Genomic DNA, 17,788 nt, shown 5'->3' on the forward strand with positions numbered 1-17,788 from the left:
AAGTACTTACTGAGTACTTGGAACTATATTAAGTGCTTTAGTATGCATAGTTTCATGCAATACTGCCTGTAAGGTAGCCAGCCACAACTGTCATCTCCATTTTATAGACAAGAAAACAGAAGCTTAAAGAAGTTTTTAAAAAAATGTACATAGCTTAGCCGGCCGTAGTGGCGGGCGCCAGTAACAGGAGAATGGCGTGAACCAGGGAGGCGGAGCTTGCAGTGAGCGGAAGATCGCGCCACTGCACTCCAGCCTAGACGACAGAGCGAGACTCCGTAAAAAAAAAAAAGAAGAAAAAAATGTACATAGCTAGGAAGATGCAGATAGGATTTCACCCCAGGCTGTTTTACGCCCAAATCTAAGCTCTTAATCTGACTTTATTCGGAGGTGGAAGAAAGGAATTTCAGATTTAGGTGAAAGTTACAGGGCATGGGGCGTGGCATATTCATCAACCTGCAGGAGGAGTTCTTAGTGAGTGAAATGTAGAGTCTGGATCAGCTGTTGGTGAAAGAAGAGGCTGGAAGATAGGCAAAGGGCTGATTCATGGGTGTCAGGCTAAGGAGTTTGGATTTTATCCTGTGGGTAAAGATGCCATTGAAGAACTTTAAAATGAGGAGTGACATGATAGAATGATACATTTGAGGGATGAATCTGGCAAGAGGTGTGGATAATGGTTTGAAAAGGAGAAAGGGAGGCCAGTTTTGTCCAGATGGTGGTTGTAAGGTTGGAGGAAACAAGAATGGCTTTCAAAAGTGGAAAGAGGAATTGACATGACTAGGTGATCATGTGGGTATGGGAGGTGAGGGGTCCAGATGTTGATGAGGAGCAGATGGAGTCAAAGAGCTAGGGCTTCTGGCTTTAGTAACTGGCTAGAGGGTGATATGATTCACTGATGTAAGATTGTAAGAGGAGGCTGGGTGCGGTGGCTCACGCTTGTAATCCCAGCACTTTGGGAGGCCGTGGGGGTGGATCACGAGGTCAGGAGATCGAGACCACGGTGAAACTCCGTCTCTACTAAAAATACAAAAAAAAAAAGATTAGCCGGGCGGGGTAGCGGGCGCCTGTAGTCCCAGCTACTCGGAGAGGCTGAGGCAGGAGAATGGCGTGAACCCGGGAGGCGGAGCTTGCAGTGAGCCGAGACCACGCCACTGCACTCCAGCCTGGGTGACAGAGCAAGACTCCGTCTCAAAAAAAAAAAAAAAAAAGGAGGAGTACACTTTGTTGGTGGGAAGGGTGGTGGGTGGATGGTAGAGGATGATTAGATTTGTTTTCTTTTTTTTTTTTTTTTTGAGACGGAGTCTTGCTCTGTCCCCCAGGCTGGAATGCAGTGGCGCGATCTCGGCTCACTGCAAGCTCCGCCTCCCGGGTTCACGCCATTCTCCTGCCTCAGCCTCCTGAGTAGCTGGGGCTACAGGCGCCTGCCACCACGCCCGGCTAATTTTTTGTATTTTTAGTAGGGACGGACGGGGTTTCACCGTGCTAGCCAGATTGGTCTCGATCTCCTGACCTTGTGATCCACCAGCCTTGGCCTCCCAAAGTGCTGGGATTACAGGCTTGAGCCACCACGCCCGGCCTAGATTTGTTTTCAACTGATTGATATTTAAGTTGAGTTATGTATCACATAGTTGGAAATAAAGATCTGGAACTCAAGATGACGGTCTGGCCTGGAATTACTGATATAGGCATCATCAGCATGTAGTGGTAGTTGAAACTACACTACAGTGGGGGCAGATGGGTTCCTTCTGCAAGACTGGGAAGGAAAGACGCATGTAAGAAATAACACATCAACAGTGTCTCTTTCCCACTAGAATACAAATTTCATAAGGGCATGAATGAATGAAGAAATAATAGTAGCAGAAAATAATGAGTAAGCTGAATCTATGAAGTAGAAAAGTTGTGCAAAGCAGTGGGTGAAGCAATTGGTTGCTAGAAACAGGAATGTGAAAGAGACAAAGAACTGAGTCTGTAATAAACTAGTCTTTAGAGCTACTTTATATCCTGAACAACCTTGCTTTTATGGCTGCTGATTGTTAAGCTTTTTCTAAGTTTCATGAAGCCTGTGTATCTGGGCAAGACCCTGTGTTCTTTATTTATGTATGTACTTATTTCCCTGCCGCTCTTCTCTTTACCCTGAGTTGTTATTTTTCCTTATCCTCAGAAGGGACAGACTCACAGAGGTGCATGATGGAGATGGAGACTATGGTAGGAGGTAACCAGGCTAGAGAGTCATACACACCCTGTGTAAGGATTGGCAAAAGGGTGTCAACCAAAATGTTAAAGAATGTTTTGTGGCTTCTTATTTCAAAACAATTTCAAACTTATAGAAGAGGTGAAATAATATAAAGAACTTTCATTTACCCTTCACCCACAGTCCCTAATTGTTAACATGTTTGCTTTATCATTCTCTTTGTGTGTACTACATAATCTTTTTTTCCTGAACTACTTAAGGGAGGGAAAGGGAAGAGTCTGCTTCAGGATCTGATTAGGATTATATGTTGTAATGAGTAATTAGTTATCCAGGTAAGATTTTTAGAAATAAAAAAGTGTTGGCATTGAGGCAAATGGATAGGGTGTGGGTTATCCCAATGGGGTGTTAAATAACGTGGTTTTAGAAGATGAAGGAATTCAAAGGCAGTTTGATATATAAACTAATTCAAATATTAGAATTTCTTTTCATGATTTTTCAAATGTATACTTATGTGTAATTCATGTATATTTGTAAAAATCACAACATTGTAAATACACTATTAAGTTTTGCTTTTACTGTACAGTTACGTGATTTGGACTAGGAAGTAAAAGAGGTTCTTGTACAAGTACTATAGTAGCCTCTCTTTTGTAGCACTGAGGTTGAATCAGAAGATAACGAAGAAGAACAGAAACAGGTGCGCTTACCAGAAAGCCGCCTGACGCCATGGGAGGTGTGGTTTATTGGCAAAGAAAAAGAAGAACGTGACCGGCTGCGACAGAAAGCTCTAGAGGTAAAACTAGACAGTGTTCTTTTTGTTTAATCTGTGAGCTCAGAAAGTAGAGCTGTAGTTGTAAATTAAAATGTTAATGTTATTATTCCTGAAAACAAAGTCTTTGCATTTATGTTAGTTTACTATATCAAATTTAATAACTAATAAGTCATAATAATAGAAATATGTTCATTGTTAGAGCATTTGGAAAATACAGCTAAGCATAATTAAGAAAATTAAAATCTCCTCTAATTTCACTGTCTGAAGATAATCATTGTTAGTATTATGACATAGCTTTCCAGATTTTCTTCTATGTAAATTATTTTGAAATATGTACGAATGTATATATATGTTGTATGTGTACATACACTGGAGCATCAACATATGTACATTTAACTAAAGTAAATTCAACTGTATACACTCAGCAAAATTTTTAACTTCACTGAAACAAAATAGAGGCAGGAATCTACCTGCCCCCCGACCGCCCCCAACCCCCCCCCACCCCACCGTGTGTCACTCGTGAGCATGTGCCCTGTGTGCCGGGCGGTGGGAAACTGCTTGCTAGTCTTTCAGGGTGTTTCAGTTTCTCTGTGCCTCCCTCACTTATGGACATTTCCATGTGTGAGTCTCTTTTGAACTTTTACTATATGAACTCAAAAAAAAAAAATAGTTTTAGATGCATTTTCACATCCCTTCTTTAATGAGAATATTCACATATTTTTTGAACTCTTACTATTTCAGAACATGGCAACCAAATAGATTTGGATAATTTGGCATCCCCTAAACTCACTATCCAGACTATCTGAATTATTCCTATCCAAACACTAAAGCCAGATAAATTTGAATGATGAGGGACACTTCTTGTTTTTAATGAAACAGGATAAAACTCTTTTTCTCTATCATTAAACATTTTTATAACATTTTAAAATGGCTAATATTATTTAAATATATTTAAAATGTATTACATATTTGTTAAAATATAGTTATCTGGTTCACTCTTGTTGGATGTTTCAGTTTATTAGTAATTGTTGCTAAAAAAAATCCTGAGAATTGGCTGGGCATGGCAGCTCACACCTGTAATACCAGCACTTTGGGAGGCCAAGGCAGGTAGATCACCTGAGGTTGGGGGTTTGAGACCAGCCTGACCAACATGGAGAGACCATCTGTACTAAAAATACAAAATTATCTGGGTGTGGTGGTGCATGCCTGTAATCCCAGCTACTTGGGAGGCTGAGGCAGGAGAACCACTTGAACCCAGGAGGCGGAGGTTGTGGTCAGCCGAGATCACACCATTGTACTCCAGCCTGGCCAACAAGAGCAAAACTCTGTCTAAAAAAAAAAAAAAAAAAAAAAAATCTTGGGAACAAAAGCTTCATGATCTTCCTTAGAATAACTTTTCTGTTAGTTTTGAAACCAGTTATTATTTGATAAATTTCTAACCAAGCAGGCAGTCACATGTCCCAGAGGCTTGGCATAATTCAAATGATTATGAAAACTAATACATTTTGCTATTTTCCTATTGTATGATACTTTGTATTCTAGATTACAAATTTATTCCTGGAAAAGTGCACTGTGAGAGTGGCACTTATTTCCTCTTGGCAGTGCGCAGGGCTTGAGAAAGACCTTACAGTTGATGTTAGGCAAGAATAATAAAAACCCTGGTTCTTTTATTTGCTGGGTGTAAGCAAGTTATTTAAACTTTTATGTTTCCATTTTCTCGTCTGCTCAAGAGGAATAAAATAATACCTGTGTCACAGGGGTTTTGTGAGGATTAAATGTAATGAAGTATAAAGATGCCTGGCTTTGTTTTTATTTGTATTGTTATTTATATCATTACTATTCATAGTCTTCTTAAAGCTTTTTCATTTATTTTCAGAATTAGGGTGTATTTTTGAATTCCCAGACTTACTTCTCTTACCTCAATGACTAATTCCATTATTTAGTTAGTAGCTTTTAAGAATATTTGTTCACAGTGAGCACTCTATTTTTTTATGTTATAAAAACACATACCTACATGTATCTCTCTCTCTCTATATATATGTATTTATACATATGTATGTGAAATAGCATCTTAATTTTGTGCAAAACCTGGTGTTCTATTCTTTTTTCAAAAGGCTGGTCATAATTCATTAAATTGGTTTTAAACTTACAATTCGGAAAATACTGATCCAGTGAGTTAATGGTAGAACAAAATTCAATTTCTGGTATTGGGCTTTATCTACAGTCTCACAAGAAGTTACTTGTTATATTAAGAAAAGGAGGGTCACTTCAAGTCATTTTTCGTCGGTATACAGAGAAAAGTTAATTAAATTTCAGAAAGTTAGTAAAGCCCGGGCTTGGTAGTCACATAGAACAAGGCTGAAATTTTAGCCTTGCCATTCTAATTCTGTGACATTAGAAAAGTTAATTAACTTCTCTGAGCCTCAGTTTCTTCATCTATAAGCCAGATGTTAGGCAATAGTGGAGTAGTTAAAAGTGTAAATTCTGGGTTTTGTTTTGGTTTTTTGAGACAGGGTCTCACTCTGTCACCCTTGCTGGTGTGTAGTGGCACGATCACAGCTCACTGCAGCTTTGACCTTCCCTCCTCTTCCACTTCAGCTTCCTGAGTAGCTGGGACTGTAGGCACACGCTACCATGCCTGGCTAATTTTTGTTTTTATTGTTTTTTTTAGGCGGGGGGAAGGGGTGGGTTTGCCATGTTGCCTAGGCTGGCCTCCAACTCCTGGGCTCAAGTGACACCTCCCAAAGTGCTGGGGTTACAGGTGTGAGCCACGGCGCCTGGTTTAAAAGCGTAAATTCTTGGTTTAAAAGCGTAAATTCTTCCTGCATTCAAAATTTGGACTTTGGGGAAATCCTTAACCTTTCTGTGTCTCAATTTCCTTATCAGTGGAAGGGGGAGAATAATATTTGCTTCATAGTGTTGTTATGAGGACTAAATGAACATCAGGATATGGACTAATATCTACAAAGCACTCAAAGTTATTATATGTGAAAGGAGATCATAATAACTGCTATGAAGATTTGTTTTGAGAACAGATTAAAATTATAAACCCTACCACAATGATAAGCACGTAGCAGGGTATAATTATTTGTAATTTGGTTCAAAGATTAAAACCTTTTATATATTTAGTAGTTTGACATTTCTTATGGCTACTTTATTACTCAACTCTGAAGTGATTCAGTTTTAGCATGACTCTTACCTATCAGTTATGCCAGGGATATCCTAACACATAGGCCAACTACTCAGCTTGTTGTAAGCTCATGTTGAGCTTTTGTGGTATTCACGTTCTTTCGCTGCCTTTTCCTTTATTTTGTTTTTATCTCATGTTTTCCTTATTTTTCTGTCTTTATTGACTGTATTCCCTAATTTGTTTATAAACCATATCAAATTTTTAACCATAAAGAATAGTCATCTCAGATCCCTATTAAAACTAAAAAGCATGAAAGGCAGAAAAGCAATTTTGGCAAGGCTTCATTCATGGCAGAACTGGGACTGGCACTTAATTCTTTGACTTCCATTTAAATGCTTTTCCCACAATATCAAGATGTATTTTAGAAATAAGTGAGTCAGACTTAGTATTTATTTTTTAATGAACTCTGGCTTTCGTATTTTCTTCCTTTAAGATTTAAGAGAAAATTTGTAGGATAGTTTAATCATTAAAAAGATCATGCACACTCATAAATTTGATTTGAGCATCAGACATTTGGTTTGTTTCAGACATCTCTGTGGGACTAAGTTAAAAAATTATTTTAATTCATAAAAAATTACCCACTTACAAAATGTTATACATTTGTAACTTTTGTTGAGATGATAAATATGGTAAATATTGAATCAATTATCAAGCATTATGAAAAACTAGTATATTGGTTTTGTAGGTCATTTAATTTTTATTTACTTTTTAATTATTATAAATAATTATTTAGCCAACTGCTCCAGGTTCTCTATGGTCATTGGCTGATTCTAATTCTTAATATTTGCTTTAATATATTATTATAATCAGTTGTAAATTATAACAATTATCTAGTTTGTGAGTAGTCCTAGTGCCTTCTTTTTTTTTTTTTTAACCATCTTGCCTTTGGCCATTTTATTCATTAGCCCTTAATGAGCCCTTAATGAAGGAATAGGGCAGGATATAGAGCTGTTGGTGAAACTCAAAACTCAGTTTTTCTGATTATTACCTTCAGTGGTAAGAAATTATTTGAAAGTAGGCAAAACCTATTAAAATAAAAATGCATGTTTAAGATCTTCTTTGGATTTTGGTTTTCCATAATCAAGTGTTATATTCCACGGGAAAATATTAATAGCTATCTCTAATCCTGTTGAAATTCAGTGGTATACCAGAAGACCATGTAGGGGCCTTTCAAAGGAAGACTCCAGCTGTGTCCAGAAGGAGACTGGCCTTTGTGGTAAACATGGAGTCATTCAGGGTGGGAAATTCTAAGAAGGGCCAGACTTGGAAGGGAGGGTTGTGTCTCAAAATGTGATGTATATTCTGGTTTGACAAATTACTTGAACAGACATCCTGAGATTAGAACACTGTTTGGGTTATTGGTAGCATTTTCTAGGTACATTTTGACCCTTTTTTAACCCCTCAATCAACATTAGCTAAAATTTGTTAGCCAAAATTTGTTAGCCATCAAATAGGAGTACAGGGTTTCTTTTTTTCTCATTTTTTAGTTTAGGCAAATGAAGAATCTTAAAAGGTACATTTAATTATACATTTAAATAATTACTTTTCTTGAAAATAAAATTTGGGGCTATTTTGGAAATTTTTTTTTTTTTTTTTTTGAGACAGAGTCTCTCTCTGTCACCCAGGCTGGAGTGCAGTGGTGCAATCTTGGCTCACTGCAAGCTCCGCCTCCGGGGTTCACGCCATTCTCCTGCCTCAGCCTCCCGAGTAGCTGGGACTACAGGCACCCGCCACCACACCCAGCTAATTTTTTGTGTTTTTTTTTTTAGTAGAGACGAGGTTTCACCGTGTTAGCCAGGATGGTCTCGATCTCCTGACCTCGTGATCCGCCTGCCTTGGCCTCCCAAAGTGCTGGGATTACAGGTGTGAGCCACCGTGCCCGGCCTTTGGAAAATTTTTGATATATAGTTGTCAGGTCTATATCTTGCCAATTAATGTCTTTCATATTTATATATTTGTATATATATACACATATGCACATATAAACATACATATATACACACATGTATTTGTGTACCTGTATATATATATATATATATATATATATATAATTTTTCCCCCTTTTGTTTCCTGACATAAGTCCAAACCCTCTTTTCCTTTTCCTTTTTTCTTTTTGAGATGGAGTCCCACTTTGTCACCCAGGCTGGAGTACAGTGGCGCGATTTCAGCTCACCGAAACCTCTGCCTCCCAGGTTCAGGCGATTCTCTGGCCTCAGCCTCCCCAGTAGCTGGAATTACAGGCACCTGCCACCACACCTGGCTAATTTTTGTATTTTTAGTAAAAACAGCGTTTTACGATTTTGCCCAGCTGGTCTCAAACCGTTGATCTCAAGTGATCCATCCGCTTCAGCTTCCCAAAGTGCTGGGATTACAGGCATGAGCCACCGCGCCTGGCCCAGAGGCCCAGACCTTCTTTTTCTTGTAACTCGTATACTATGGCACACTCTTAGTCAATCTTCCTCAGAATAGTTCTCATGCCTTCAAATGCAGTCTTCAGCCTTTGTCATTAAGAGCTCTGAATTTTCCCTTTTGCCAGGTATTCTTGTTTCATGTAGTTCACTTTACTTTGCCTGTCTCAAAAGACCTTCTCCATCTAGCTAGTACCACACTCAAATTTTCTACCCCCTCCCACCTCTCAATCTCTCTCATTTTGAAGCCATCTTTTCACTGTTCCTTGTATGGTGCTCATTTCTGACTAGCCTGGTAGACTAGGCTAGGGGGAAGGGAAGATGTTTCTCCTCATCTTCCCTTCCCTTCTCTGAACTTTTATGATATGCAATAACTCTCAATGTAGCACTTATTTCTTTAGTGTATAGAGAATCAGATCAGAGACTTCTGGGATTTCATCTTTATATCAGATTTATATCAGTTCTTGCTAGGTCCATAGTAGGTGTACCATAAAAGTATACTGAATAAGTCATCAAAGAACAATAGCTGCTGAAGTGATGAAAAATCCTTAAAGATGGATATTTGCTTTTGGGGGTATAGTGTTTAAAAGTTGGAAGACTTCCTGAGTGAGGGCAGCTATCTTCTATGCAGCAGAATTTTAGGATGAGTGATTATGGAAGACAGATTTCCTGTGACCAGTTGTTTAAAATGCAAAAGAGATGTTCTTGGTGTCAAGTTTTATCTTCATTTAAGACACTGGAATTAGTCTGAGGGTTGGAAAATTGTCTTTCCCACTACCACCCATGCCCAAGTAGGTAGGTGTTTGGGAAAGAAAGGGCTATGGAGGAGAGTGGAGACCAACAGAAGATACGTAAGGTATCTGACTATTAGTATCTAAAGACAGAGAAGAAAAATAACCAGTAATTATGGTTGTGAAGTCCTAGTGAAGTCTAGTTTGAACAGCATTCTCAACCAATGCAGCAATTTAACTGATGAGTGACAGAGTGGTGGCATTCAACTTGTAGTTTTATTTGGCCATACCTTTCACATTCTTTTTCCTGAGGGAATGCCCAAACGTGTAGATTCGAGTGACAGCAAGGCAGTTAAATAATCTGGGATATGAATGTGGTTTTGTTTTACACTTCAGCAGCTATAAAATCAGTGAAGAAAACTCTGGGTTCTTTTTTTCCCTAAGGAAAATTGAATGGTTTCTTTGTATTTCTTTTGTGTAACTGAATTAAATTTTTAATATAGGGATTATTTAATTTCTATGCTTTATCTTCATCAGGAATCCAGAAGCTTCTTATAACTGTAAAAAAAAAAAAAAAAAAAAAAGTTGCAATTCTCTTGAGCTTCTGCCAGTAGCTTAGAGTGATGCCAAAATTTATGTGTGGGAAAGTTGATTTCAATGAGGGTAATTTAGCTGAAGTTTAGTCTAGGAAACTAGTGTTTTGCTGCCAAGCAATTATTTGCACATTTCTAAAAAATGACTTATACTTTTACCAATGCTTTTTTTCATCATAGACTGGTTACTTAAGTAAGTTATTGCCACTAGTGGCATATGCTCTGTAAAGGAAACTATACTCTTGTTTAATTTGGTTAATAACCTCAGACTTTTAAAATATACATTATTTGGGTGCTTCTATTAAATGTTGCCTTTTGTCTAAATAAAATCCACAGGAATTAAATCAACAACTAGAAAAAAGAAAAGAAATGGAAGAACGTGAAAAAAGAAAGATAATTGCTGAAGAAAAGCACAAGGAATGGGTTCAGAAAAAGGATGAGCAAGTAAGGAGGGGAAAATGGATACACACATTGACATCTCTTTTGCAAAATATTTCTTCCTATTACACTTCATTACCTAGGTTTTAAAAAATACTTCTCGTAGAGTCTTTCTTCTCTGGCTTGTTTTGTTTTTCTATCCTGGTGGATATTTATCAAGTCTCTATCTTCTGCCCTTTGCCCTCTACTTTTCTCCTTTTTCCCTCCTGTGGCTTGCACTAATATTTGCCTGCAGGCAGTCACCAAGTCTGTATTTCTAGGCCTGACCTTCTGGATCCTTATGGCAAGTGCCTCCAAGTCTGCAAATCTAAAACAACCCATTTTGCCCATTCCTCCTTCTTAAAACCATTCTCTCATTTCTCTGTTTCGTTCCGCTGTCTTCTTGGTCACCAAAGCTTAATTAGAATTCTTCTGTTGTTCATGGCACATGGATACATATGTAACAAACCTGCACATTGTGCACATGGACCCTAAAACTTAAAGTATAATTAAAAAAAAAAAAAATTCTTCTGTTGTTCCTAATCATCTCCTCCTTTTCTTTACAATTACTACTCCCCTGTTTGTGATCTCTTTCCATTATGCCTTTCAACTTATTGTTTACTTCTTATACTGGATTGTAAGCTACATAAGGGCAGAGATTTTTGCCTCTTTTGTTCAGTTTGCCAGGAGCTAGATGAGTACCTGCGCATGATATATGTCCAAAAATAGTTCAATTGAATGAAGATGTTCATTGAACGGATGCATTTTTTCCTTTTAATTTTAATATATTCTTGTATGGATCACACACATTCAAAATTTTAAAAATACTTATTCTGTGGTCAATTTGTCTTCTGTTGTGATTTTTACGTATTTAGAGTGGTACTGCTTTTATTATTATAATCCAGTTTTACAGATGTGGAAAATGTTTAAATTGTAGGACAATATTTTAAATTTTAATTCTAACTTTTTATCTTTATTGTTGAATCTAATGCCCAGTGGTATTAATAAGAGTACTAAGTAAATAATTTCAGTAAATTGAAGATGATATAACCTTCTTCATCCAAGTATTATAAGAAGGAAATCGGTTAGGTGTATGTGTGTGTTATAACCATTTGTTTAGAAGTCAATTACTTTTTTTTTAAAAAAGTTTACTTCATCCCATGATATAACAAGAAAGAGATCTTTGTGAATAAATTCAAAAATCAAAATAAGTCTCTGTGATTGTTATAAAACTTTGGGTAATATCTTTTTGAAATTTGTAACTATAAAACAAAATTACTTTACACATGCAGAATAGTTTGCTCTTTCCTCTAAAAGTCCCTCTTCTAATGCCATTAAGCTAATTTTACCATGCCAATCAAACCTAGTTGTTGTTTGTCTAAGAATGTAAGATACTGCTGGGAGACAATATATTCACTGTTTTAATTAGTGGCAGTAGACCTAATCCAATTATTTGAAGAAAAAAAAAATTATTTCTTTTGGAGGGAAGTGGCTTGCCCTGACATAAATCACTAGTTATTGCAGGCAAAATTCCGTAATGTTGAGAATTATTTAAAAATAAAACCGAGAAGTTATATTTACCTGTTCTGCAGACCTCTTGTTCATGTTAAGGAATAATTGATTATTCTTTTTTTTTTTTTTTTTTTCTTTAAGACCTATCAGATTTCTTCTTTCAGTTGTAGTTACATTTACCTCTATTTGTAAAGACTGCTCTCCTGGTTCTTCTCTTCCTGTCTGGCATCTAGCTTTTTTCTCCTCTGTTTACATTTCATGGTGTGTGGTCCTCAGCTGCCTCCAGCTTCATTCACATTTTAGCTGTATCTGTGGCTGCTATTTTCTCTAAGTCATATTCACTGTGTTTTATGAAAAAATCAGACACAAAGAGTTTATGCATTCATTAGCAAAGCTAGTTTCTTATAATATGACTGTAAATTCTTAAGTGCTTTTAAAATAAATGTTCCATCTCATCTGGTACTCCTAACATTTGTGTTGCCATGGTAATTTATTTTCTGGATGTGTTTATTACAGTGTTATCACATATTTTGTAAAAGGTCCTTTACTTTTAATGTTTTTAAAAATTATTTAAAAATAAAATCGTTTTTAATTCTCAAAACACAACTGATTTTCTAATGTAAGACATTAATTCAGATCAACAAGGTATATGATTGATAATACTGTTATCATTGCATTATTCATGCTTTCAACAAATATTTACTCAGCTTTTACTATGTGTGAGGCACTACTGGAGAAAGCAAAATAGAAATCCAGAAACTTTAAGTAGCCAATTGTTATGTTAGTTTCCTTTAGTTGTATGAAACAAAGGTTCTCTCAGTGCAGCGTCTTTAAAAAAGGAAGATTTATTGTTGTGCTCTGTGTGGTATAGAACTAGTGTGCCAGAAAATCTGAAGCCACTTAGTGGCTGGTTCCTCTCTCAGTAGTAGTGACTACTCTGAGTGCCTGTTGTGTCTTCCTTTTGCTAACTAAAGGCATTCTGTTCACGCTTCTTTAGTTTAAATCCTACAGAAGTCTGTCTGATTTTTTTTCAGAATTAATTCTATTGAGCTATAGTTTGCATACAATAAAATACAACTATTTTAAGTTAGATGACTTTGGCAAATTTAGGTACCCATGTAACCATCACCATTAAAGATATAGAACACTTCCATCACCCCAGAAAGTTTCCTTTTGCCCCATTGCATTCACCCCCACTCCCTGCCCCCAGCCAGCCTCAGCTCCAAGGAAACCATTAATCTGCTTTCTGGACCTGTAGATTAGAGTTGCCTTTTCTATAATTTCATATAAATAGAATGATAGAATACATACTGTTTTGTGTTGGTCTTTTGTTTTAAAACTTATCCCGATGTTTCATGTATTATTCCTTTTTATTGCTGACTATAGTATTCTATGAAATACATTTCATAGAATATGTTTATCTGTTTCATTCAATTTCATAGAAATTGTTTGTTCACTAGTTGATGGACAATTGAGTTGTTTTCAGTTTGTGATATTATGAATAAAATTCTCTGACCACTCATGTACAAGTCTTTTTGTGGACACTTGTTTTCATTTCTCTTGGGTGAATGCCTAGGAACTAAATTACTGGGCTATATGGTAAGTATGTGTTTAACTTTATAAGAAATTGCCAAACATTTGTCTAAAGTACTTGTACCATTTTACATCTCCACTACTATTATAATAAGAAAGTTCCAGTTTTCCACATCTTTGGCAGATTTGGTATGGCCAATCTTTTTCATTTTAAGTCCTTCTAGTGAGTGTGGAGTGGTATGCCATTGTTTTAATTTTCATTTCCCTGAGATCTAATGATGTTTAGCATATTTTCATAAGCTTATTATATTAGTCTTCTAGAAGTTCCATAACAAAATACCACAAATTGGGTGGTTTCAACAACAGAAATATATCTTTACTCACAGTTCTGGAGACTGGAAATCAAGGTAAAGGCATCTGTAGGTTTGATTTCTCCTGAGGCCTCTCTTCATGGCTGTCTTTTTATGTCCCCACAGGGCTTTTCTCTGTTCACATATATCCCTGGTGTCTCTTCCTCTTCTTATAAGGACACCAGTCCTATTGGATTAGGGTCCTACCCTTATGACCTCATTTAAACTTGACTACCTCTTTAAAGATCCTATCTCCAAATACAGTCACATTGGGGATTAGGGATTCAACACAGGAATTTGGGAGAGGGGCAGGAATACAATTCAGTCCATAACATATATTGACCATTTCTACATCTCTTTTGTTGTTGGCTTGTTTTGTGTTGTGTTGATTTAAGTCATTTGCCCATTTTTGAAGGGATTGTATGGCTTATTATTAAGATACGAGAATTTGTATATTCAGACTATAAGTCCCTTCTCAGATATATGTATTGCAAATATTACTTCCCATTTAATTTTTCCTTCCTTCCTTCTTTCCTTCCTTCCTTCCTTCCTTCCTTCCTTCCTTCCTTCCTTCCTTCCTTCCTTCTTTCCTTCCTTCCTCTGTCTTCCCTCCCTTCCTTCCTCCCCTCCCCTCCCCTTCCCCTCTCCTCTCTCTCTTTTTTTTTTGAGTCAGAGTCTCACTCTGTTGCCCAGCCTGCAGTTTAGTGGCACGATCTTGGCTCACTGCACCTCTGCCTCCCGGGCTCAACCAATTCTCGTGCCTCAGCCTCCTGAGTAGCTGGCATTATAGGAGTGTACCACCACACCTGGCTAATTTTTGTATTTTTAGTAGAGATGGGGTTTTGCCGTGTTGGCCAGGCTGGTCATGAACTCCCCATTTAATTTTTCTTAATGGTATTTATTTTTTTACTAACAAGAAGAAGCACTGTTTAATGGTATTTTTAAAGAGAAGTTTTAAATTTTGAATAATTTCCATATTTCAGTTTTTTAAATAGTTGGTAGTTTTTGTGTTCTATTTAAGAAATGTTTGCCCACCACGAGAGGATAAAAATACTCTCCACTGTTTTCTTCCAGAAGCTTTATAGCTTTAGCTTTAGCTGTATGTCTATTTCAGTTTAATTTTAATGTATAGTGTGCATTAAAGGTCAAGATTCACTTGTTTGCATGTGGATATCCAATTGTCCTAATAATATTGACAAGATAATCTTTTCCCTATTAAACTACCTTTGGCACCTTTGTTTAAAATCAATTGACCATGTATTTATAGGTCTGTTTCTGGATTCTAGTCTATTCTGTTGATTTATATCCTGTGCAGTACCACACTAACTTGTTACTATAGTTTTATAGTTCTGAATTTATTATTCTTGAAATCAGATAGTGTAAATCCTCCAGGTCTTCAATTCTTTTTTAAACTTGTTTTAGTTGCCCTGCATCTTTCCATATATAGTTTAGAATCAGCTTATCAATTTCCCTAATAATGCCTGTCCTAATAGTGCTTGGCACTATTGGGATTCTGCTAAATATAAACACATAGATCATTTTGGAGAAAATTGCTATCTTAATAATATCAAATTTTAAATCTATAAACATGGTTTTTCTTTCCAGTTATTTATGTCTTCTTTAATGTCTCCCAGCAGTGTTTTTTAGTTTTCAATGTATAGCAGTATTATCTTTTGTTAAATATATTTCTCAGTATTTCATGTTTTTGCTGATGAGGGCAGTTATCTTGCCTTGTTCCTGATAAATAATATATATTTTATATATATACACATATGTACAACACACACACGTTTATAGCATATATGTAACACATGTTTATAACACATAACACGTGCTTATAACATAAGTAACATGTTTATAGCATATATGTAACATATTTATAATTTATAGCAAACATGTTTGTAACATGCAGCATGCATGTGTTTATAACATGCAGCATGCATATGTTTATAACATATATATATGTTTTCTTCCCAGCCACACTCATACAGAACGTTTCTGATATTACCTTGTAATTTCCATGCCTGGTTTTGATATCAGAATAATGCTGGACTCTTAAAATAAGCTTTGATGTGTTTACTTTTTCTCTGTGTTCTAAAATCATTTTTTCAAGGTTTGATACTATTAAGATATGCCACAATAATATTTTATATTATTAAAATATGGAGTATCTTTAACTGTGTAATGGAATCAACTAGTGAAGCTTTCAGTGACTGGAGTTTTTGTAGGAAAGTTTTAAATTTTGAATTGTTTTTATAAGTAGAGGGTTATTCAGACACTACTTTTTCTCAAATTCATTTTGGGAAGTGACATATTTTAAGGAATTTTGACATTTCATTTAAAATATTGAATTTATTGGCATAAAGTTGTTTTTAAGATTCTCCCATTTTGATTTCTGTATGATGTCTGTAGTGATCTGCCACTCACCGTCTCTATGACCTTAGGCAAATTAGCCTCCATGTGCCTTAGTTTCCTCCTTTGTAAAATGGGATAATAATGGTATCTACCTCACATCATGATTATAAGAATTAATTGAGAGTGTATACAAATAAAGTATGTAGAATGGTAACAGACATAGTTAGCACTCAATAAATGTCAGCTGCTATAATTAAAAACAATGCAAGAACTGGTTGATTTCTTGTAGGTAAAGTCGTGGAGGACAGTCATGAGTCACATGGAGATTAAGCAAGATATACTCCAAGGTCCTTTTCAATTTGTAGATCTTCTGACAGTTTGAAGTAGTCAAAATCCAGTATTGTTCCAATGGCTGTTGAGTTCTCAGCATGAAAAGATTCTGTTTCACAGCTATTGGCTGCCCAGTGAGAAGGAAATACAGCAGCTTTGATACAACTTGGGGAATTACTTGAGCTTTGATTTTTTTTTTTTTTTTTTTTGAGATGGAGTCTTGCTCTGTCTCCCAGGCTGGAGTTCAATGGCACGATCTCGGCTAACTGCAACCTCCGCCTCCTGGGTTCAAGCAGTTCTGCCTCAGCCTCCCAAGTAGCTGGGATTACAGGCGTATGCCACCACGCCCAACTAATTTTTTGTATTTTTAGTAGAGACGGGGTTTCACCATGTTGGCCAGCCTGGTCTCGAACTCCTGACCTCAGGTGATCCACCTGCCTTGGCCCCCAAAAGTGCTGGGATTACACACATGAGCGACCGCGCCCGCCCTGAGCTTTGATTTTTAAGACCTGTCTTTCCTGCACAGTCCTGGACATACCTTGTCTATAACTGATGTTTGTTGGTTGAGTCTTCATTGAATTGCTTATATTAATGTATTCTATAAGCTGCTTTCAAGGGAAGAATTTCTTTTCTTGGCTCATAATGATTTGCCTGGGTGATATGTATGGCATTTGTATTGCATATACTTTTTATGCCTTCCAGATTTGTTTCCAAACCTTTGATAAGACTAGCTATGTCATTGGTTATTTAGAATTTAGCTGTGTTGGTAGATTATCATTTAAATAAAGAGGAAAAAATATTGAGTTATAGTCTGTGTCAAGGATCAATATTTTTTTTTCTATAAAGGGCCAGTTAATGAATATTTTAAACCTCTGGGGTCATGCAGTCTCTGTTGCAGCCATTCAGCTTTGCTATCATAGTGCAAAAGCAGCTATAAACAATAAATATGTAAACAAATGAGTGTGGCCACATTCCTATACAACTTCATTTACAAATACAGGTGGATGGTAGACCAGATGTGACTGGCAGTCCTTAGTTTGCCACCCTCTGGTCTATGGAAGAATTATATAGCCAGAGATTTGCCTGGATGTGCCCTTACATACAGTGTTTAATGAGCATTATTCACTTCTCCTCTCTTAATTCACTGATGGCAAAGATTTATGCAAATATTAATATTGACAAACTGTCCTGGAAATATGTGTGTGTGTATATATATAAATATATATATATTTATATATATAAATGTGTGTGTATATATATATATATATATATATATATATATATAGCCCCTGTTTTAGAATGAGAGTAAGCATCCATGAAAAAATACTAAGATTCAGACCATCTAACAGATTGTAATTTTTATTCACTATCATTTATTCAACAAATTTTGATTGAACACTATATTAGTCTGT

At 36.4% G+C, this 17,788-nt stretch overlaps 1 protein-coding gene across 2 annotated transcripts in view; it reads left to right on the plus strand.

Annotated features, from left to right (window-relative positions):
- The window catches only part of CCDC34 (coiled-coil domain containing 34), a 33,117-nt gene that overhangs the window by 3,433 nt on the left and 11,896 nt on the right, over window positions 1-17,788 (plus strand). Inside the window, exons 2-3 of one of the 2 annotated variants that reach the window (XM_055282101.2) lie at window positions 2,840-2,978; window positions 10,216-10,323. In XM_055282101.2, coding sequence (XP_055138076.1) covers window positions 2,840-2,978; window positions 10,216-10,323 — 247 coding nt within the window. The remainder of the gene's footprint in view (window positions 1-2,839; window positions 2,979-10,215; window positions 10,324-17,788) is intronic. The other variant, XM_055282102.2, reaches the window with a different exon arrangement.

Source organism: Symphalangus syndactylus, chromosome 6 (genome assembly GCF_028878055.3).
Source record: "Symphalangus syndactylus isolate Jambi chromosome 6, NHGRI_mSymSyn1-v2.1_pri, whole genome shotgun sequence".
Classification (NCBI taxonomy): Eukaryota; Metazoa; Chordata; class Mammalia; order Primates; family Hylobatidae; genus Symphalangus; species Symphalangus syndactylus.